The sequence below is a fragment of the Dasypus novemcinctus genome, chromosome 1 (assembly GCF_030445035.2).
Source record: "Dasypus novemcinctus isolate mDasNov1 chromosome 1, mDasNov1.1.hap2, whole genome shotgun sequence".
Classification (NCBI taxonomy): Eukaryota; Metazoa; Chordata; class Mammalia; order Cingulata; family Dasypodidae; genus Dasypus; species Dasypus novemcinctus.
In genome coordinates this window covers 4838952-4860979 of record NC_080673.1, presented here as the reverse complement: position 1 = coordinate 4860979, position 22028 = coordinate 4838952, and the positions used below count along the sequence as shown (strand labels likewise).

General features: G+C 34.7%; 1 protein-coding gene across 2 annotated transcripts in view; it reads left to right on the top strand.

The window, feature by feature from the left end:
• Positions 1-22028, top strand: part of TRAPPC11 (trafficking protein particle complex subunit 11) — a 55977-nt gene that overhangs the window by 17423 nt on the left and 16526 nt on the right. For both annotated transcript variants that reach the window (XM_004481742.4, XM_004481743.5), the window contains exons 8-23: positions 466-562; positions 2185-2318; positions 2976-3123; positions 8843-8936; positions 9661-9740; positions 9838-9916; positions 10000-10054; positions 10604-10749; positions 11552-11613; positions 11738-11870; positions 12419-12549; positions 14974-15129; positions 16627-16814; positions 16920-17068; positions 17237-17358; positions 17918-18037. In XM_004481742.4, the coding sequence (XP_004481799.1) occupies positions 466-562; positions 2185-2318; positions 2976-3123; positions 8843-8936; positions 9661-9740; positions 9838-9916; positions 10000-10054; positions 10604-10749; positions 11552-11613; positions 11738-11870; positions 12419-12549; positions 14974-15129; positions 16627-16814; positions 16920-17068; positions 17237-17358; positions 17918-18037 (1894 nt within the window). The remainder of the gene's footprint in view (positions 1-465; positions 563-2184; positions 2319-2975; positions 3124-8842; positions 8937-9660; positions 9741-9837; positions 9917-9999; positions 10055-10603; positions 10750-11551; positions 11614-11737; positions 11871-12418; positions 12550-14973; positions 15130-16626; positions 16815-16919; positions 17069-17236; positions 17359-17917; positions 18038-22028) is intronic.

Genomic DNA, 22028 nt, shown 5'->3' with positions numbered 1-22028 from the left:
TTAGCTTAGAGAAATATTCAGGGTTGAGAAGTCATTTACCTATATTCGGTCTTGGTGGTAATTTCTTTGCTAACATAGTTTCTCTTTGTTCAGAGAAGCCAGTGATGTTACTTTTAAAAATACCTTATTTTGTTAACAGAATGCTGATTTTTCAATGTAATCTGGAAAATTGTCTAATTTACTTATTTTTCAATTTATTTTCTATCAGTTATTGACAGGTTTTAATGACAGAATGCAATGCAGCATTGTGATGTTTCTCAGTGAAAAGTCATTGATTCCACCCACATGTACTATTAATCAGTACATTGTTTTTCAGAATATTGGATAGTGATATGTATATATTTCTGTTGCTCTGTTTAATGCTAAGAAATGTTGAATAAATGTTGTCTCTATTATAATTTTGTTCATAGGATAATTTCTTAAAATTTTTATCATAATTAACTACCTTTTTCATGTTTGTATTAGGAATTATAAGACCGCCTATAATCTTGTACATGAATTGAGAGCCCATGAAACTAATATTCTGGAAATTAAGAGTATGGCAGGATTTATAAACTACAAGGTAATAGTTTTACTTCCAAGTAAAGGAAATTTGTCTTTAAATATTAAATTATCTTTTAAAAAATTGAAAACCAAAATTAGATACTTGCTCTGCAAGGTTAGTATTTGATTAGTTATGCTCTCCTTTTTTATCTCTTTTCTCTCAAAAAGGGCCTAGTAGTTATCACTAATGAATGTAATAAATGGTTTTTTAGTTTATGGGTCCCATGGTTCTTAGAGTAGTTTTACTTTTGTAAAACTCCTTTGGGAGGGTATTTTATTTTTCATTTGTTTTTAAGTGGGACCAGAAGGGAGTAAGAAGAAAGCTGCCTATACTACTTCATTTTAAAAGATGCAACATGTAAAGCTTTCCTGGTTTTAGTGTCATAATCATAGGAAAAGTATATCTGTTCAACTTCCAGGAAACTTTTATACTTGTTTTATACCTGTTGAGAATTTTATTTCAAGATTGCATATAGTAGAGATGGGTGCTCCTTGAAGGCAGTGAGGGTAGAGTGCTTTGCTTTTAGTATTTCTACACCTAACTTTCAAAGACGCATGGCACCGAGTTGGTGATGTCTGAGCCAACAGACATTGTAATTCATTGTTGTTATAAGTGTATGGTATGTCTTCTTTATAGAGTAAGTACAAATGTAAAGTACACATTCCCCTTGATCTAGCAGTTCCATTTTAGGAACTTTATTTCACATATATAAAGGATATTTAGTATTTCTTGTAACAGCAAAAGAGTGGAAACAACAATAAGTGACTGACTATATAAATTATACCTTGAAACAATGGATACTATACAGCTATTATGAATGAGGCAGCTCTGCAGATTGATATGGAATGATCTCCAAGATATATTGTTAGGTGAAAAAAAGTAAGGCACAAAGCAGCATATTTAGCATGATAATTATTTTTATAAAAAATAATAGCTTATATGTAACTATACACACACACTCGTCTTAGCATAGAATATGTCAGAAAACGTGCTGGAAAATTGGTTGCCTCTGGGAAGGGTATTTGGATGAGAGACAGGGATGGATAACAGGCTTACTTTTCATGGTATATACCTTTGCACCTTAAAAAAGTAAAATTAAATACTGTAATAAACTTATGGAAATAAATTTAGGCCATGTTTTCTATTTTTCCTTTTACTCCAAATACATGGTGATTATTAGTGCATTGAAAATAGCATCACAGTAAAAAGTTTTCAAGAATTTCTGTAGTTCTAGTTTGAGATGAAGGTTACTATGCTTATTTGTGTTACAGAAGCTCTTTAGCTTTCTGACAATTCTAAAACAAACTTAATTTCTTTCTCAATTGTCTGTTGGAAATAGTTTATCGTTATGATCTTCATTGGGTGTATAATATTTTAAAAATTTCTATTCTTATTTTAGAAAGCTATTTTAAGGAATAGAATAAATTCAGTATAAATACTAAATAATTTTATTTCACTTTGGAGCCATAATCTTTGGTTTGGCATAACCATTCTGATGGAAAAAATCAATTCTATTTCAAAGAACTTTAGAGAGGGAAATGCCAGTCTTTTTGTTGTTGTTATTCTCAAGTTTTATGAATTTTAAATTGAATATGCCATTTGACTTTTTTTTTTATGGTGCTTGGTTTTATATTTTGCAGATTTGTAGGCTGTGTTTTCAACACAACACCCCATTGGATGCAATTGCTCAGTTTCGAAAGCACATTGACTTGTGTAAGAAAAAAATTGGAAGTGCAGACTTGTCTTTTGAGCATGCTGCATGGATGTCTAAACAGTATGTTTTAAATTGTATTTTTAGAATGTTTAAAAAAATAACACATGGGATTTGGAGAATGGAATTAGCATGGACTTTGGTTCTAAATTGAAGAAAGTTTTCTCTCAGTAAGTAGGTTTTTAATGATCTAGCTTAAGCTTGTTTCTGATAATGTTAGATGTTGATTCGTGTAGTTCCTTATAGGAAATCAATTAATTCCTGGTACCATACCTTTCATTCAACATATATTTCTTGACTTTTCACCATATGTCTGTATCCTAAAAAATATAGCAATAAATAAAACAAAATACTTGCTGTCATGGAGCTTACTGTTTGAGACTAATTTAAAAATTGCTAAAATGAAACCATTTACAGAAACATGGATGTATTTGAATGGTGGGGACAATGTTGAGATCTAGTTTGATGGTGTGTGTATAAAGACTTGTTAATACACAGAAGTTTACCTAAATACAGAATTTATTTGTAGCCTACAATTGGTGTATATTAGTGTTTACAAAGAAATTGCAACAAAATTAATTGTTAATCAAAAGCAAAATTGATTTTTACAATCAGCTGTATTATGATTACTAAACTGAGTTATTATTAGAAGTAATGTTTTTTTTCTTTCCTTTCTGTTTTCTTTTTCTTTTTTCCATTAATTGTTTTCTTCTTCTAAAGATTCCAGGCCTTTGGTGATTTATTTGATGAAGCTATTAAATTAGGATTGACAGCTATTCAGACCCAGAATCCTGGTTTCTATTACCAGCAGGCAGCATACTATGCCCAGGAGCGGAAACAGCTTGCAAAAACTCTCTGTAACCATGAAGTAAGTACTGATCCTGTACTACCTAGCATTTTGAAAACTTATTAATCTTCCTTTGAAAGATGATAGGTGTTGGTAGTTTTTTTCTAAGCCCTTGAATATAATCAGTTTTTATCTTTTTTCAGTAATTATGGCTGTTTTCCATTTTAGTCTGGGTACTCCATTTTACCTGTGAATTATGCAGTTTTCTTTGAAGAGTTGATTTATGATTGGCAATAAGTTAATGATTTAGTTTGCCACAGGGCTGCTGATTCAATGTACCAGAAACAGGTTGGCTTATATAATGGAAATTTTAGTGAAAAATTATCGTTCCAAGGCCGTGATATGCAAGGCATCATCAGAGATGCTTTCTCACCAAAGTCAGCTGCTGGTGATCTTGGCATCTTGCCACATGATAGAGCAAATTGGTGGCCAATCTCTGCCAAAGTCCCTGCCTTCCGCTCTGTGTTCACCATCCCGTGGAGCCCAGCTGTGGATGATCCGGCATGTGGCTTGTTTCTTTCTGGGCCTCCTCTGTCTTGGCTGCTCCACTTTCTCTCAGAGCTCAGCTGTGGGCGATCAGGCATACGGCTCTTTCTTCAGCCTTGAGCTGCTCTGTGGCCCAGCCTCTTGGGGACTTTGTTCTTCCGTGTTGGCTGCTGATGATACTTGAGTCCTCTCTTACATGGCAGGATCAAAATGGTGGCTTCTTTTCTTCATGTCTCCTTTCTCTCTGTGTCCTCAGTTTGTGTAAGACCCAGCAAGAGGGCAGAGACCTAATCTGCAGTCACACCTCACTGATGTGTGTCATCAAATGCCCAAAATGATCTAATTGAAAGTGATCTAATCAAAGTGAATCTAATGCAATCAACGGGTACCATACCCAGAGGAATGGATTAGTTTAAGAACATAATCTTTTGGGATTCAGAAAAGAACCTTAAGCTGTCGCAACAAGGGAATTACTTTAAAATAACAACATTTTAATATTTGTCACACTATAGTATCATTGTTTCGTTTCTGTAATCACTGCTGCAAATTTTACAGGAGACTAGAGGAATGTTCTCTCTTTTCATCCACTGGAAAGGATAACTTTTGACACTACTTTTTCTCTTTTCTACTATGGAAAACTCTTAGGAATCTTAGACAGTGATAATTGTATAGTTTCTTGAATATGGCATTTCATTTTGCTTTCCTCTTATGTGATTACATTTAGATATGTTTACCCATAATCACCTTTAAAATAAGAACATGATGTGTGTGTATATAAATACATTTACATTCATACCGTTTTTATTAGACAAGCGGTAGATTTACAGAAAAATCATGCTGAAAGTACATAATTCCCATATACTCCCCCCCAATTTTACTTATTAACACTTTGAATTAGTTTTATTCTTTGGTTATGACTGATAAAATAATATTATAATTATACTATTACCTATAGTTTGTAGTTTATGTTAGGGTTCACTATGTTGCACAGTCCTATGCATTTTTAAAAATTTAATCCAGGGGAATGGCTGTGGCTCAAGCGGTTGAGCACCTGCTTCCCACATGGGCGGTCCTGGGTTCAGTTCCCAGTGCCTCCTAAAAAAGCCAAAAACAAACAACAAGTGAAACAAACAAAGAAAACAACTCAGGGAGCTGATGTGGCTCAGTGGTTGCATGTTGGCTTCCAATCACGAGGTCCTGGGTTTAATCCCTGGCCCCTGATATCTCAAAAAAAATGTTTTTCTTAAAGTTCAGTGCTGTTGATGATATTCACAGTGTTGTGCTGCCATCATCACCAATCATTACCAAAATATTTCCATCCCACATAGAAACTCTGTGCCAGTTAAGCCTTAACTCCCATACCCCCCACCCACAGCCCCTGGTAACTTCTAATTTATCTACTGACTCTATGAATTTGCTTATTCTACATATTTCATATAAGTAGATTCATAAAGTATTTGTCCTTTTGTGTCTGGCTTATTTAGCGTAGTGTTTTCTAGGCTCATCAATTTACATGTATCAGAGCTTCATTCCCTTTTAGAGCAGAATAATATTCCATTGTATGTAATTAAGTACATTTTGTTTATCCATTCATCTATTCACAGACACTTGGGTTTTCTCCATCTTTTGGCTATTGTGAGTAATACTGCTATGAACAACAATGTGCAAATATCATCCTAAGTCTCTGCTTTCAATTCTTTGTTTAGATATCTAGAATTGGGATTGCTCGGTCATATGGTAATTCTATACTCAGCTTCCTAAGGAATTGCTGAACATTTCCAAGGGATGCAGCATTTTACATTTCTATCAGTGATGAGCAAGTGTTCCTATCTCCATGTCCTCTCCAATACTTCTTAATTTCCATAGTAGTCATTTTTAGTGGGTGTAAATGGCATCTCCTTGTGCTTTTGACTGGCATTTCCCTAATGGCCGATGAAGCATCTTTTCATGTACTTATTGGCTATTTGTATATCTTCTTTGGAGAACGTCTGTTTGAGGTTTTTGCTCATACTTTAATTGGGTTGTAAGTCTTTCTGTTGCTGAGTTGTAGGATTGCTAATATATTCTGGAAAATAAACCCTTATACATTTCTAAATATTCTCTTCCATTGAGTAGGTTGTTTTTTTACTTTTATGATGAAGTCCTTTGATGCACAAAAATTTTTAATTTTGATGACATCCCATTTATCTGGTTTTTTCTTTTGTTGCTTGTGTTTCGGGTATAAAGTCTAAGAAACCATTGCCTATACAAGGTCCTGAAGATGCTTCTCTAGGTTTTCTTCTAGGGGTTTTATAGTTTAGTTCTTATATTGAGGTCTTTGACCCATTTTGAGTTAATTTTTGTATATGGTATGAGTTAGGGGTCTACCTTCATTCTTTTGCATATGGATATCCAGTTTTCCCAGCCCCATTTGTTGAAGAGGTTATTCTTTCCCCATTGAGTGGGACTTGGCGCCTTGTCAAAAATCAGTTGACTGTAGATGGGAGGGTTTATTTCTGAATTTTCAATTCTATTCCATTGGTCTACAAGCCTGTCCTTAGGCCAATACCATGCTGTTTTGATTATTGTGACTGTGAAATAAGTTTATTTATTTAAGATTTGTTTTATTTATTTCTTTCCATCCCTTCATTGTTTGCACTTGCTGTGTCTGTCCATGTTCCTTGTGTTTTTAGGAGGCACCAGGAACTGAATCTGGGATCTCTGATGTGGGAGGGAGTCACTTAATTGCTTGAGACATCTCCACTCCCTCCTTTGTTGTATCTCTCATTATGTTTTCCTCCTTGTATCTCTTGTTGTGCCATCTTGTTGTGATCAGCTTGCCGCACCTGCCTGTCATGTCAGTTTGCTGTCTTGCTCATCTTCTTTAGGAAGGACCTGGGCCCAAACCTAGGACCTTCCGTGTGGTAGGCAGGAGATCAATCGCTTGAGCCACAGCTACTTCCCAATAATGTTTTAAAATCTGGAAGTATGAGACCTCCAACTTCATTCTTCTTTTTCAAGGTGGTTTTAGTTATTTGTGGCCCTTTACTTTTCCATATGAATTTGATGGATCGACTTTTCCATTTCTGCAAAGAAGGTTGTTGGAATTTTGATTGGTATTGTGTTAAATCTAAGTCATTTTGAGTAGAACTGACTTCTTAACAATATTTTATCTTCTAATCTGTGAACATGGAATGTCCTTCCATTTACTTCTCTGATTTCCTTTTAACAATGTTTTGAGTTTTCTGTGTATAAGTCCTTTACATTCTTGGTTAAATTTTATATATATTCCTAGATATTTTGATTATTTTCTTTGCTATTGTAAATGGAATTTCTTCCTGATTTCCTCTTCGGATGGTTCATGACTTGTGTATAAAAATCTACTGATTTTTACATGTCGATATTGTGCCCTACCACTTTGCTGAATTTGCTTTATAGCTTAAGTAACTTTGTTGTGGAATTTTCAGGATTTTCTGTATATGGAATTATATCATCTTTAAATAAGGAAAGTTTTTCTTCTTCCTTTCCAATTTGGATGGTTTTTATTTCTTCTTCTTGCCTAATTGCTCAGGCTAGAACTTCTAGTACAATGCTGAATAACATTGGTGACAATGGGCATCCTTATCTTTTTCCTAATCTTAGGTGAAAGCTTTCAGTCTTTCACCATGGAGTATGCTGTTGGCTGTGGGTTTTTCATGTATGCCGTGTATGATGTTGAGGAAGTTTCCTTCTATTCCTAGTTTTCTGAGTGTTTTTATCAAGAAGCAGTGCTTAATTTTGTCAGATGCCTTCTCTGCATCAATTGAGATGATAATTTGTTTTTCCCTTCATTCTGTTAATGTGGTGTATTACATTAATTAATTTTCTTATATTGAGCTACCCTTGCATACCTGGGATAAATCTCCCTTGATCATTGTGTGTATTCTCTTAATGTATTGTTGGATTTGGTTTGCTAGTATTTTGTTGAGGATTTTTACATCTATATTCATAAAGGATCTTGGCCAATTCTTTTTCTTGTAGAATCTTTGGTATTAGGGTCATATTGGCCTTATAGAATGAGTTAGGAAGCTTTCCCTCCTCTAGTTTTTTGGAAAAGTTTGAGCAGCATTGGTGTTAATTATTCTCAGAATGTTTGGTAAAACTCACCAGTGAAGCCATCTGGTCCTGGGCTTTCCTTTATGGGATGTTTTTGATTACTCTTTTAATCTCTTTATATGTTATAGGTCTGTTAAGAATTTCTCTTTCTTCTTGAGTTAGTATAAGTAGTTTGTGTGCTTCTAGGAAGTTGTCTATTTCATCTATGTTATATAATTTTGCTAGTCTACAGTTTTTCTAATAATCCTTTTTATTTCTGTGGAACTAGTAGTAATGTCCTCTCTTTCATTTTTGAATTTTGTTATTTGTGTTCTCTCTCTTTTTGCCTAGCCAAAGTTTTGTTGATTTTAATGATTTTTTCAAAGAACCAATGTTTGGTTTCATTTGTTCTTTTGATTGTTTTTTGTTTTTTTTAAAAATTCTATGTTCATATAGTTTCAGCAGTGCACTTTCTCTTAAAGTCTGTACTTTTCTTCTCTGAGTTAAGCTACTGGTAATAGAATTATTAGAAAACTGTTCTAAAACTGAATCTGTTTGCATGTTACTATTTTAAATACATGGATATTTTTTCTTTAAATGATATAAATAATAATTTCAGAAGCCATCAAAATGTCCATATCTTTGGACCCCAAATTTTTCTTTCAGGAATCCTAAAGCATATAAGTGACTCTAGGAGATAAATACTAGCATTTATTTATAAAATTGTTCTCACAGTTTTATTCATTGTAATATAAAATAGAAATAACAAGATGAACTGCTACAAGGAATTTGTTAAATAAGGAGTAGGATACAATCATGAAACATTATGTTTTAGGAATAGTTAATGATATCATGAAATGTGCAGAATATATATTTCTATGAAAAAAGCAGGTTGAAAAATTATCCTAGTTAATTTGCATAAATTGTAATATATTTGTAATGTTTATATGGTAAAGATAAGAAAGAAAATATAAGAATGTTAGTTACTGTGACATTATTAGAACCAGATTGAGTAATTTTACGAGACATAAATATTAAATGAAAGTTTTTCAGTTAAGGTTTTGTTAAAATTTAACTTATGTTAAAATAGTCACAATTTTGATGTTTGAAGGTTGTATTTTTGAAAATATTTTTATTAACTCAAAGATTGGGCGAGAGTTGATTTGTGATGTGTTATTAAGGGTTGTGTTTTAATTTACAGGCATCTGTAATGTATCCTAGTCCTGATCCCTTAGAAACACAAACAGGTGTTCTTGACTTTTATGGACAAAGACCATGGCGACAAGGCATACTAAGTAAATACTTTTTCCCTCCCCCCTTTTCACTCAACCTCAGAGTAAAGGCAAAGATAGCTCTCATAATTTTTCCATTGGCTGCATTAGGCATAAGAAGTGTATTAAGGTAAAATGCTGCTTTTTAACTTTTTTTTAAATTTGCATTTTCTTTAATTTTCAGAACTTTTTTGATCACTACAGCTGAGAGTACTTTGTAGTTAAAGATGTGCTTAAAGCATCTTGTCTTAAACTACAAAATTAATAAGCCACTGTGATATATTTAGATATTTTTATTCCAGTTAATTTTAACAGCTTATTGTATTTGACACTTTAAAACATCATTAACTTGTATTGCCTTAAAAATAATTTCTCTGAATTTTCCTTTTGGGTTTTATTCATAATTTGAGCAATTTCTGTGTCAGTTGAACCTTAACTGTTAAGAAATTATTTACTTTGATCTCTTTAGATGTACTTTTATATAGAAAATGGTGTTGATAATATTCTTCAGGTGGTTGATTCCTGGTTAAAAAAAAAATCTACCTCAACAGTGTTCTCTTCAGAACAGAGATCACAGAGAAGTTTCCAGCTAATAAAGCTATCTCTTAGAATCTTTGAGATTCTAGAATGTTTTAAGGATCTGTAATACCGTAAAGTAATGATTCAAGGAGTGTGCACATACAATGTTCATGTGGAAGATTTATATTAAATGAGCTATCTAAAATGGGTTGTGTCTTATCTTATACAGGTTTTGATCTTTCTGACCCTGAAAAAGAGAAGGTGGGAATTCTTGCCATTCAGCTGAAGGAGAGAAGTGTTGTTCACTCTGTAAGTATTTTCTTCAACAGACTTTTTTTACAATGTTTTTTTGGAAAACAAGAGACTATTTTTATTAAAATGTTTCACACTTTATCTTTTCTGACAGGAAATAATAATAACTCTTCTGAGTAATGCTGTTGCACAGTTTAAGAAGTATAAGTGTCCAAGAATGAAAAGTCATCTAAGTATGTATCCACAGCAGACCACAATTTTATACAACTTTGAATAATTTTAAATTATATATCTAAAATCTTTTTTTCCTTTACAGTGGTTCAAATGGGAGAGGAATATTATTATGCAAAGGACTATACCAAAGCTTTAAAGTGAGTCCCATTCACTATTTATTTTTACAAGTTTTCAAATTACCTTACAGCAGGGGTTCTTAATAAGGTGTCTGTGAGCTTGGATTGAAATTCAAAAAGCATTGTTCTTGTGGGGATGTGTTGGTGCGGGTGCGATGTATTTATTAAATAATACACAGTGTAGGTTGTCTTAGTAAGGGGTCTGTGGTTTTCACCTGACTGGCAAAGGGGTCTGTGGAAGAAAAGGTTAAGAACCCCTGCATTACAGGAAAATTGGAATAAGAATTTTCATTGAAGATTTATTACTTCCATATTTATTTCTACTTCTACTAAACCCATTTCTCTGATATATTTTTAAGTGCTGTGTGCTGACACAGTCTTTTTCAAAGTCTTAGGAAACCTCATGTTTAACTAAATGTGAGAATACCTGTTAAAAGTAGCTCAGGGAGACTTTCTTATGACTGTATAAAATGAAGAAAATACTTTATTTTATCCTTTCCAAGAACTCTTCAAATCCTTTAAGAGGATTTGAAGCTGGTTCAGTATATTTTACATTTTGTCTTCTTTTAGATTGTTAGATTATGTGATGTGTGATTACCGGAGTGAAGGATGGTGGACTCTTCTCACATCTATCTTGACTACAGCTCTGAAATGTTCCTACCTCATGGCCCAATTAAAGGATTATATTACTTATTCCCTAGAACTCCTTGGAAGAGGTAATTTGATGTCCTTTCAGTAAAATTCTGAATTTCTAAAATTAAATAACATCTTTAAGTTTTTTTAAAATTTGAGAAATAATATTTAATCTCTCAAAGATTTATTAGTACTTAATATGTGCAAGTCATTTGTGCTAAGTGAAGGGATTCATATTCTTTTTATTTTCATTTTTTTAATTTTCTCTCCTCTTCTCCCCTACCCCCCAGTTGTCTGCTCTCTGTGTCCGCTTCTGTTCTTGTCAGTGACACTGGGAATCTGTGTCTCTTTTTGTTGCATCATCTTGCTGCGTCACCTCTCCATGTGTGCGGCGCCACTCCTGGGCAGGCTGCGGCTTTCCTTACGTGGCGCACACCTTGTGCATGGGGCTCCCTTATGTGGGGGGACACCCTTGCGTGGCACGGCACTCCTTGCCCGCTTCACTACTGCGTTTGGGCCAGCTCACCACACAGGTCAGAAGGCCCTGCATTTGAACCCTAGACCTTCCATGTGGTAGGTGGATGCTCTATCAGTTGAGCTGAATGTGCTTCCCGGGATTCATATTCTAATGGTATATTGTAGTCGAAGGTTTTTGATAATGAAGGTCAAAATTATTCTGCTGTATTTCTTTAAATGTGTCATAAAATAAATTTTCACATAAGGTTCAAATGCAAGTATGTAAAGTGTTGGGGCTAACTTATAGAAAGCTGTGCTTTCTGAAAATTTTCTAGTTCTTAGCCATCTTCAAGAACACATTAAATGGGGGAAGAGGACTTACTTGCCTTTCTTTTAGTTCTAATTGTTTTCCTTCTTTCTTCTTAATAGCTTCAACTCTGAAAGATGACCAGAAATCTCGGATAGAAAAGAACCTCATAAGTGTTTTAATGGTAGGTTGAAATTATTGATATAAAATATTTTCTTAGAATATATGTGCCTAAATCTACACACACACACACACTCACACATATATTTTTAACTGATTGAACACGTGTTTACTTCTTGTTGGTGCAGAATGAAAGTCCTGATCCTGAACCTGACTGTGATATCTTAGCTGTGAAAACTGCTCAGAAGCTGTGGGCAGACCGTATTTCTCTGGCTGGCAGCAATGTTTTCACAATAGGAGTACAGGACTTTGTACCATTTGGTGGGTAGCCAATATCTAAGTATTATTTTTAAAGAAATTACTCTTATTTCTACAAGCTGGATGAAAGTTGAAAGAATTTTTAAGGTGTAGTCATTTATAGGTTATCTGTCTGTGATTTTTTTCTTTCTTCCCTTTTACCCTAATAAAGATGGCCAAGATTTTAAATACTAGGCTTAGGTTTAAAATATACTTTGTTCTTTTGTAGTTCAGATATTATTGGAATGCATTTGAAAGGACAGTTGTTTTAAAAATTCATACTTTAATATTTAGGCATTTTGAAATAATTACAAAATAAAACTTTTTTTGCCTTCTTTAAAATCCTGTATCACCTTCATTTCAGTGGTACTGTGTTTTTAAACTTTGGATTTTGTTTATTTTTTAAAAGTGAGCTGTACTTAATGTCTTTTGAAATGTCTTAAGTGCAGAAATCATTAAGGATAGCCAGTGTTTCTGAAGTCCTTTCTGAAGAGTATAGTTCAGAGAATAACGTGTGTGGTTATAGAGTATCTTATAGTGTGTATAACGCAGACCTTTTGTTTTATTTCTAGTACAATGCAAAGCCAAGTTTCATGCCCCGAGTTTTCATGTTGATGTTCCTGTTCAGTTTGATATTTACCTCAAGGCTGATTGTCCACATCCCATTAGGTTTTCCAAACTCTGTGTCAGCTTTAACAATCAGGTACTGGTACCTTTTTAAGTGTTTGTACTGCTTGTGATTCTCATTGTTGCTCGTGTGAAACTACAATGAGTGTGAATTTTAGGTCAGTGATTTTAAATAACAAGTGAACTTTGATAATGTCTATTTAAAAATAAATATATTTATATTTCTAAACTTTTATCGCAGGAATTCAAGTTTTATACTTTTCCTACTTCTTTATTTTCATTCCATGCTTATGCAATCTAAAAACTAGTTTTTTGCAATGTGTAATTTGAATTTCAAACGATATATTCGGAATGAATATAATCTAATTTTCAAAATCATTTGATTTATATTCAATTTTAACAGTTTCATTAATTTTTCCTTGTAAAAATAACATGCTTGATGTTTTAAAAATTGAAATGGAATAGATTGATGTAAAGTGAAAAGTAAATGTGTGATCATCTGATTTTCATTCTTCAGAGAGCATCACCATGAACTTCTTGAATGGTCTAGGCATTTTCTGTGCAAGGATATATAAGCACCTTTTTTCTTACAGAATCAGCATCGTATCACGTTTCCTATACTTGAAGATTTTTCAAGTGTGACATAGTTTATAGACAAGTACCAAAAGAATTGATTACATTCCAATTCTTTGAATTATCTTAATAGATAATCATATTCTGGTCATCTACAAGATATATTGACTCTTTAACCAACAAACATTTATTGAGAGTTACGATGTTCTTAGCATCATGGTAAACCTGAAAAAATATAACACATCCCAACCCCATAAAAATATAAACATTTTGGGGTCAAGAGCCAGGAATGACTCGCAGATTGCCTGATTAGGCAAAGAAGACTAAATTTTGTGGTTCAGCCAGAAGTACAGTTAGGTAATAGGCATGCCAGAGGAAAGGGGGGACGCTTCAAGAATGAACTAGATGTAAAAAGATGGGAGAGTAAACGACAATGAGAAAACTCTGAATGGGAGCAGGAGGCCCTCTTCTGTACTTGTGGTCTAGTGAAGACCACAGCCTTGCTAAAGCAGAGGATTTATAATAGGGGCTCGTGGGAAGTGAGCCTGAGTGGCTTGAAGGAACCTTAAAGACGCATGTGGGGATATGCTAATAAATAGAAGTCTTTTAAGATATACTTATATGGTAAATAACTTGTTCCCCTTATTAGACTCTAGGTTCCGTGAGAATAGGTCATTTTTTGCTTGCCATGAAATATTCTTAAATCTGGGATTGGAGGATCACTTTAGGGACTCAATTTACTTTTCCATTTATATATTACTATTCCATTTATTTCTTCCTTCTTTCTTGTTTTTCATAACAAACATATACTATAATAATTAAAAATGATTTAAAATGCTAAAATAGAATGTAAAACAATGAGTTTTAAATATTATATTTATTCTGAATACATCATATTTGAAATTCCAGTTACAAATCACAGAAAAATATACTACTTAGTTTTCATTAGCATGGTATGGAAATTAAAATTAGAAGTAAAGTACAAAACTTAAACCACCTAAGAATTTTCTGAGAAGGTAATTTATCTGTAGTTAGAAAAGACAGTTCTTGGAAAGTTCTCCATATCTATTGAATAGATGAGAATGGTGATTCCATTGGTTTCAAACATGAAAGGGATTCCCAACATGAAGGTATTCATCTGTGAGTAGTGTGCTCTTCAGAAAAGGCAGAAATATATTCACTTTGGGACATGCTGGGTGTGAGATGATAATGGAAATGTTCTACACACAACTGTGGGACATGGGCTGGTTGTTGTTAAGGAAATAGGACAGAATTTTTAAAAATGAGAAGTTGTTTTTGTTTTTTGGGAGGTACTGGGGATTGAACCTGGGCCCTCATAAATCTGAAGTATACACTCAACCACTGAGCTACACCTGCTTCAGAAGTTATTATGTGAGTGATATTAGCACACAGGTGCAGAATATGTGGAAATGAATAAACTTCCCAATGAAGCAAACATGAAGAGAGAAGACTTGAAGGCTAAGGACTGAAACTTGTGGAACCTCAGGGTAAGGGGCCAGGAACAATAAGATGCTTCTGAGGGCAAAACAGTAAGAAGCTAACAAGGATGAGAAACAGGCAGTAGTATAGTATCCCTGAAGTCAAGTAAAAAGAGAGCTCTTCAGAGAAAAGGAGGCAGTAGGAGTGTCCAGTGCAGCAAAGAACAAGTCTTTGTGTCCTCTGGAAAAGGGTATCAAAATGTTTTTAGAGATTATTTTGCATATAGTGAATGATCTTTTTCTGCTGACAGCAGTGAATTGGTGAGTACCTCCAGTTGTCATATAAACACTTCTTTTTATTAATAACCCTTGAGAAGGTTGAAATTTTAGTGGACTAAAACTTAATGAGCTCCAGTTCTCTTGGTGTAGTGTTAGCACATCTGACATATGCTGTTTTAAACTATGACCCTTGCTAAACTCTCTTTCAGGAATACAACCAGTTCTGTGTAATAGAAGAAGCCTCCAAAGCAAGCGAAGTTTTAGAAAATTTGACTCAGGGAAAGCTATGCTTAGTTCCTGGTAAAACAAGAAAATTTTTATTTAAATTTGTTGCAAAAACTGAAGATGTGGGAAAGAAAATTGAGGTAAGTTATAAAATTTGTTTTAAAATATTTTAAATGGTAAAAGTAGTATTTTACATTGGGAAAAAATTTAAATAATGCAGAAGTTTGTTAAGTAAAAGATGAAACTCTTCCCCTGGGCTTCCAAAGAGAAACTGCTTCTAGACATTCTTCTATGAGCATAGTCATAGTTTAAAATTTTTTTAATTAAAAAATTGTGGGTATACTGTATATAATGTTTTGTAACTGGCTTTTTTCACTTAATAGTGTATATTAGACATCGTTTTGTATTAGTACATAAGACCAACCTCGTTTTTTTAGCTGCTACCTAATCAGTTATAGAGTTTTAAACACTGTATTTGTTATACTGTATAACAATTACATATTTTATAATGTAATTCAGACTAAACATTGCTGCATTGCATGTTATTAAAGAAAAATGAAGATATATATTTTAAAAGGTTAATTTTAGTATAGATAATTAAGATGCTTTTCAGAAATAAATGTTGAAAGTATTATTTTGTTTTCTGTTTTGTTTTTGTTTTTGTTTTTTTGAAAGTATTATTTTTATTGGGCATAAATTTTGGAGCCAAACTACATGGATTTAAATTCCAACTTACTAGCCCACAGGCTAGTTACTTAACCCCATTGGTTCTCAGTTTATTCAATTCTGAAGGAGGGATAATAATAGTACCTATTATAAGGGTTTCTTGAGGGATAAATCAACTATTAATGTAACTTGCTTGGAATAGCAGTTAGCACATGGTAAGGGCTCATTAAGTGCTTATTTTCTATTACTTGAATGAGAATAGTTAGCTAATCTAAACTTCGGGTCATTTCTAAGAAACATATGGCTATGCTACAGTATTTCCATAATAATTTTTTGAAATATGTAGGTTTTATTGACCAATTTATAGTTTTTTGCTTATCCATTGATGAAATCCCTTATGAAATTGACTAATTCATTAATTACATATTTTAATTTTTACTTAGTACCTGAGCAAGCTTACCAGACACAAATCATAATTAATAATCCTATTGTGAATCCATTTATTAACAGAGTTAGTTGAATATTTCTTCAAAAAATAAAAAATATTATCGCTAATACAATAAATATTTTCAGGAAGCATATTTGTGGAACTAGGAATGAGTTAATGAATATATTAATGGTCATCAGAACATTGATTTATTTCATTTGGCAATGCTGTGAGCATCTGTTATGTCAGGTGCTGTGCTAGGTGCTAAAATCACAACCGTCCTCTACAATTGGTCCCTTAGACTAGAAAACCAGGTTATTATCTACCTTTTAAAGATGAAGAAGTTGAGACCCAGAGCACAATTAACCAATGTCATTGCTAATAGATGGCCAGAATAGGACTGAAAGCAGGTTTTCTGACTTCTCTTAGACCTTGGTTCTTTAGATAAACTCTGTCTGCTAGCAACCTACAGTGTAATTTTGCTGAGAGGGAATGGTGACAAACAAATACGAGATGCCATTTCTGAAAGGTCTTCTTCTTTTAGATTACGTCAGTGGATCTGATTCTAGGCAATGAGACAGGAAGATGTGTGGTTTTAAGTTGGCAGGGAGGAGGAGGAGATGCTGCTTCCTCCCAAGAAGCCTTACTGGCAGCACGTTCTTTTAAAAGACGACCTAAGCTACCTGACAATGAGGTTCACTGGGACAGCGTAGTCATTCAGGCAAGCACAATGTAAGTCTACCTTGTTAAAGGTTAGCCTCATATTTCTTTTAATTACCTTGGCTAAATAATTTGTTTTTAAAGAATCAGTTATTTAGCTAAGTTTTCTTTTGAAAGGATCATTTCCAGAATTCCAAACATCTCTGTACATCTGCGACATGAGCCCCCTGCCTTGACTAATGAAATGTATTGTTTGGTTGTGACTGTTCAGTCCCATGAAGAGACCCAAATCAGAGACATGAAGCTCACTGCTGGTTTAAAACCAGGTAAGCATTCTTTTTTTATGTTCAATATTAATTCAGCATAGAACAGGTATCTGTGGGTGAAATCTAGGGAGTTTGTTTAAAATATGGTTATGATATAGTGCTTTTTGTATGGTATTGGTTATTATGATCATGTTTGAATTATTAAAACACAAATATTAACACTTTCAGGACAAGATGCCAATTTAACTCAGAAAACGCATGTGACTCTTCAGGAAACAGAACTGTGTGATGAGTCCTACCCTGCTTTACTCACTGACATTCCTGTTGGAGATCTACATCCAGGGGAACAGGTGAACTTGGTTGACCGTGGTTGGAAAGGAAGTAAACTTACAGTTTTAAATATACAGTGACTTTTAGACAGTTTCAGAGCATATTAAAAGAATGTCTTAGAACTTAAAAAAAAAATTAAATTATAAACTTTTACATATTTAAATGTGTGAAATGCTTTAAGCAGTCTTCATACAAGGGCTTTTAGAACAGATGACCCTAATGTAGATAATTAATTGCCCAATAAGTAACTAATAACTTGTTTGTAACTTAGTGAAATAACATTTCAGGTGTCTTTCATTTCTAAACCAAACACATGGAATTCTTGGGAAGTTGAGAATGATAAAAAGAAGATGGAGTAATTGATTCCACTCTTAGGCTGTGGCAGGGATATGTATATATACTCAGTGTATTTTTCCATGGTGGTATCTTTGATTAGTTACACTGTAACAACCTATAAAAAGCATTTAAGAATTTAGTTAGTTGATCCAGTAAACTCTGAATTGTTGGAACATTATCCTGGAATACCAGGGAGAAACCTCTTTCATATTAATTAAATTAAATTTCTTTTTTTGGTTATAGCTGGAAAAAGTATTATATGTTCGCTGTGGAACAGTGGGTTCAAGAATGTTTCTCGTGTATGTTTCTTACTTGGTCAATACAACAGTTGAAGAAAAAGAAATTGTTTGCAAATGTCACAAGGTATTTTTTAATCATAGCTACTTCATGAAGTGTCATATATTGATTGCTTGTCTATTTTGTGTTATTTTAGTTAACCTATAAAATAAACAGCTTAGGTGCTTATAGTCTTACAAACTTGAATTAAACGTAAGTTGATTTTTAAAAAATCATTTATATTTAGATTTATGTTGGCATTCCTCGCTCCAACATTAGTGTGAGAAAATGGGCCTCCATGGCTTGTCATACACGTAATCAAAAGGTTTGCAAGCTCAGGTAAAAAGACTTGAAACTAAACCTGTCTGTTTCTTTATAAAATCACTTATTGGATAAAACCTGTCATTTGGTAGATCATTTTTGAGGAAGAGAGATGTCCAGTTTTGAAATACCTTTTCCATTTTTTTGAGAATGCGCATGGAAGGGAGTAAAATTAGGAAAGCTATCACAATCATAGTCCAACAATCCAAAGGCATTTGCTGTTAGCTCTTCGTTTTTTACTGGTCTCTTTTCTGTTTTAGGGATTTTCTTTTGGTCTTATTTATATATAGATTTAAACATATCATAGGTACTTGTATCCTCTCTTTATAATGAAAAATCAAGATACTTTAAAATCTTCTTAGTTCTGGCATCTGTACAGAGGAGAAGGCCTGGCTGTCTGGGACGGTGTATAGAACCTGGCTGTGGGCTGTTTGTACATCACTGAGAGGGGAAAAAAGTCCCAGAGAGGTTAGGAGTGTTTCCCAAGCGAGAGAGAACGTGGCAGGCTGCATGCTGTCAAGATTCCACATAGCCTGATGGAGTGAAAGAGCCCTGGATGGTGAAGACGGGGAGTAAGGGCGCTTTAATCTCAGCGCCGCCTCTGACGCTTGCGCCAGAGCAAGTCAGTGAACTTCTTTTGCCCTCCATTTCCTTATCTTTAAAATAGGAATGTTAAAGTTCTCTGTAGCTATAGAGTCCTAAACCTTGATTATGAAGTTTCTAGTAGACTTGAAATATATCTACTTTTTTAAAGTAGTTATTTGCTGTCTCTTAACTATCCTAGAATAAAACTAAAGCAATATGCTGCTGTATCTTGAAGCATGTTTTCTTCTCCTTAAGACATGATATTATTGAGGCTACCTGCATCTTTTATTAGAGAGAGGTATATTTATTTATACTTCTGTCAGCCAGTCCACTTGTAAAATACTTTTTTTTCTTTAAAGATTTATCTATTATTTTTCTCCCTTCCCCTCCTCCTGCCCTGCTATTTTTGCTCTCTGTGTTGTCCTCTCTTCTCATTTTCTCTCCTCCTCTAGGATTCACTGGGATTCAATCCTGGAGAACTCTGGTGGGGAGAGAGGTTCCCTGTCAATTGTGCCACCTCAGTTCCTGGTTTCTGCCACGCTTCACCTTGACTCTCCCCTTGTCTCTCTCTTGACGCGTCATCATCTTGCTGCGTGGCTCACTTGCGCGGGGCACTGGCTCACCACGCAGCACTCACGCAGGCACTTGCTAACCACGTGGGCACTCGTGCAGGCACTGGCTCACTCCATGGGCACGCTTTCTCTTCTTTTTCACCAGGAGGCTCCAGGGATTGAACCCAGGTCCTCCTATATGGTAGGCGGAAGCTCTAGCACTTGAGCCACATCCACTTCCCCTAAAATACATTTTTAGGGGACCCTGTGACTGTGGAATGGAAATAGATATTACAAAAAGGAATTGGTCAAATATATTTGGAAAATACTGGGTGTAAAGACATTAAACAATTTTTACTGTGGAACTTTGTAGAGTATTTAATTTGCTAATAAGTACAAAGAATCTTCCCAAAAGGCTATAGTGATCATCTTTTATTTTTCCTAGAAGCACTTTCCTCATGGAATATCTTACAGGTCCTGGTGTTATTTGGAGGACATTTTGGGAATGTCTGTTGTAGATCACAGAGACTGCTCACCCAACCTGAGGAAAGACACCTAGAGAGCAGTCTAGCAGCCTTTCCATTAAGGCTCCACGTCCGGAGCACGGAACACAGAGAATTGTTTGTGTGACTTTTTTTTTCATTCTCTCAAGGACAGTGCAGGTAGATGCATTGGGGGGAAGTTAAGTCATTACGAACACTAGGATTCCAGGGGAAATTAGGGCATGCTACTTTTATGAAACCTCAGTTGAGAAAGGCTGTCGTGAAGAGTTTAGACACAAAAAGAGAAACCAACTTACCTACGAGAGGAATTGCGAGTTCTAATACGTAGGAAAGAAATGTTAACCTTCTAGAAATTCAGTATAATGTCTGTTATTATAGTCTCTTAACAAAGGAATATATGACTTTAACTGTTTGTAGTAGTTGAGTTTGCATAATTTGTAGGATGCAGTAGATTGTAATATTAGAGTTAGGATCTATTTCTTACAGGGGAGAAGAGTTACATATACGCCATTTAGGAAATTGGCGTGGTATAGGTAGGGAATCAGCTTTGGAGTGAAGGAGACCAAGGTTTAAATCCCAGTTCAGTTACTTATTAACTGTAATCTTTTTTTTTTTTTTTTTTTTTTTAAGATTTTATTTATTTATTTAATTTACCCCCCTCCCCTGGTTGTCTATTCTTGGTGTCTATTTGCTGCGTCTTGTTTCTTTGTCCGCTTCTGTTGTCGGCGGCGGCATGGGAAGTGTGGGCGGCGCCATTCCTGGGCAGGCTGCTCTTTCTTTTCACGCTGGGCAGCTTTCCTCACGGGCGCACTCCTTGCGTGTGGGGCTCTCCCACGCGGGGGACACCCTTTGCGTGGCACGGCACTCCTTGCGCGCATCAGCACTGCGCATGGCCAGCTCCACACGGGTCAAGGAGGCCCGGGGTTTGAACCGCGGACCTCCCATATGGTAGACGGACGCCCTAACCACTGGGCCAAAGTCCGTTTACTAACTGTAATCTTGTGCAAAGTATTAACCATATTTCTAAGACCGGAATAATGGAACTACCCAAATAGATGATGAGTGATGTAATGCTTTTCCCTTCACTAGCTGAAATCTCATTTTTACCTATATGTATGTCTGCCTTCCAGGTGTTGTAGAAATTAAAATAAGATGAAATCTTAGCTAACTGTTTTGTTGCTTATTCATTTCGTGTGGAGAAACATTGAGACCCTATGCTTTAGACCCACATGGAACCACTGCAGTTTTTCAACCAATATAATGAGTATGAACGTCCTAATTATCCTGCCTATTACACTTTTTTAAGAAGTGAGGGGGAAAATACTTTGAAGCATATAATAATAATAAACATTATCAGGTACTTCCCTCGCCTTCCTATTACGTCCTCTCATTTAACCCTCATAACCGCCCTGTGGAGATTACTGAAACTGCGGCTTCAAGGAACCGTGGGCCTTTCCCAGAGTCGTTGTCGTGGCTAAGATCACATAGTTGTAAGTGGTATCTGGCCATGATTAGAATGCAGAGCTACCTGGCATTATAGCCTGAGCTTTAAACCAGTTTCCTGCATGAACCTTTTTTAAAGATTTCTGAGAGGGTGGGTTGCTTGTTTTAAAAGATATAAGCCCATTATTTTTCAGACATACTCTTTTAAAAAGGCAAAATACCATGCTGATTAAGAGTACAGGCTCTGAATTTAGATTTGACCCATTTCCTGCCTCTGCCACTTACTAGCTATATAACTCTTCATCTTGAAAGAGCAGTTATAATAGCACCTACTTTGAGTTTTTGTGAGTGTTACATAATACATGCATAGTGGTTATGCCTGTCATATTACATTGTTATTGTTATCATTATTATTATTTTAGTCATCTTGAATCAAGGTGAGGTAAAGAACCTGGATAAAAAGAAGACTGAGATTCTAGGCTTGGCAACACTAGTTTTCTGCCTTAGGCAAGTCACTGAATCTTTTCTTAACCTCTGTTTCCTCTTTTGTAAAATGGTAATGATGCCTGCCCTGCCCACTTCATTAGATCCTGAGATAAATAATGTATGAAAAGCTCTTTGCAGTATGAACTATTATGAAACTATAAGGTAATTTATTATGAATAGTAGCCAGAC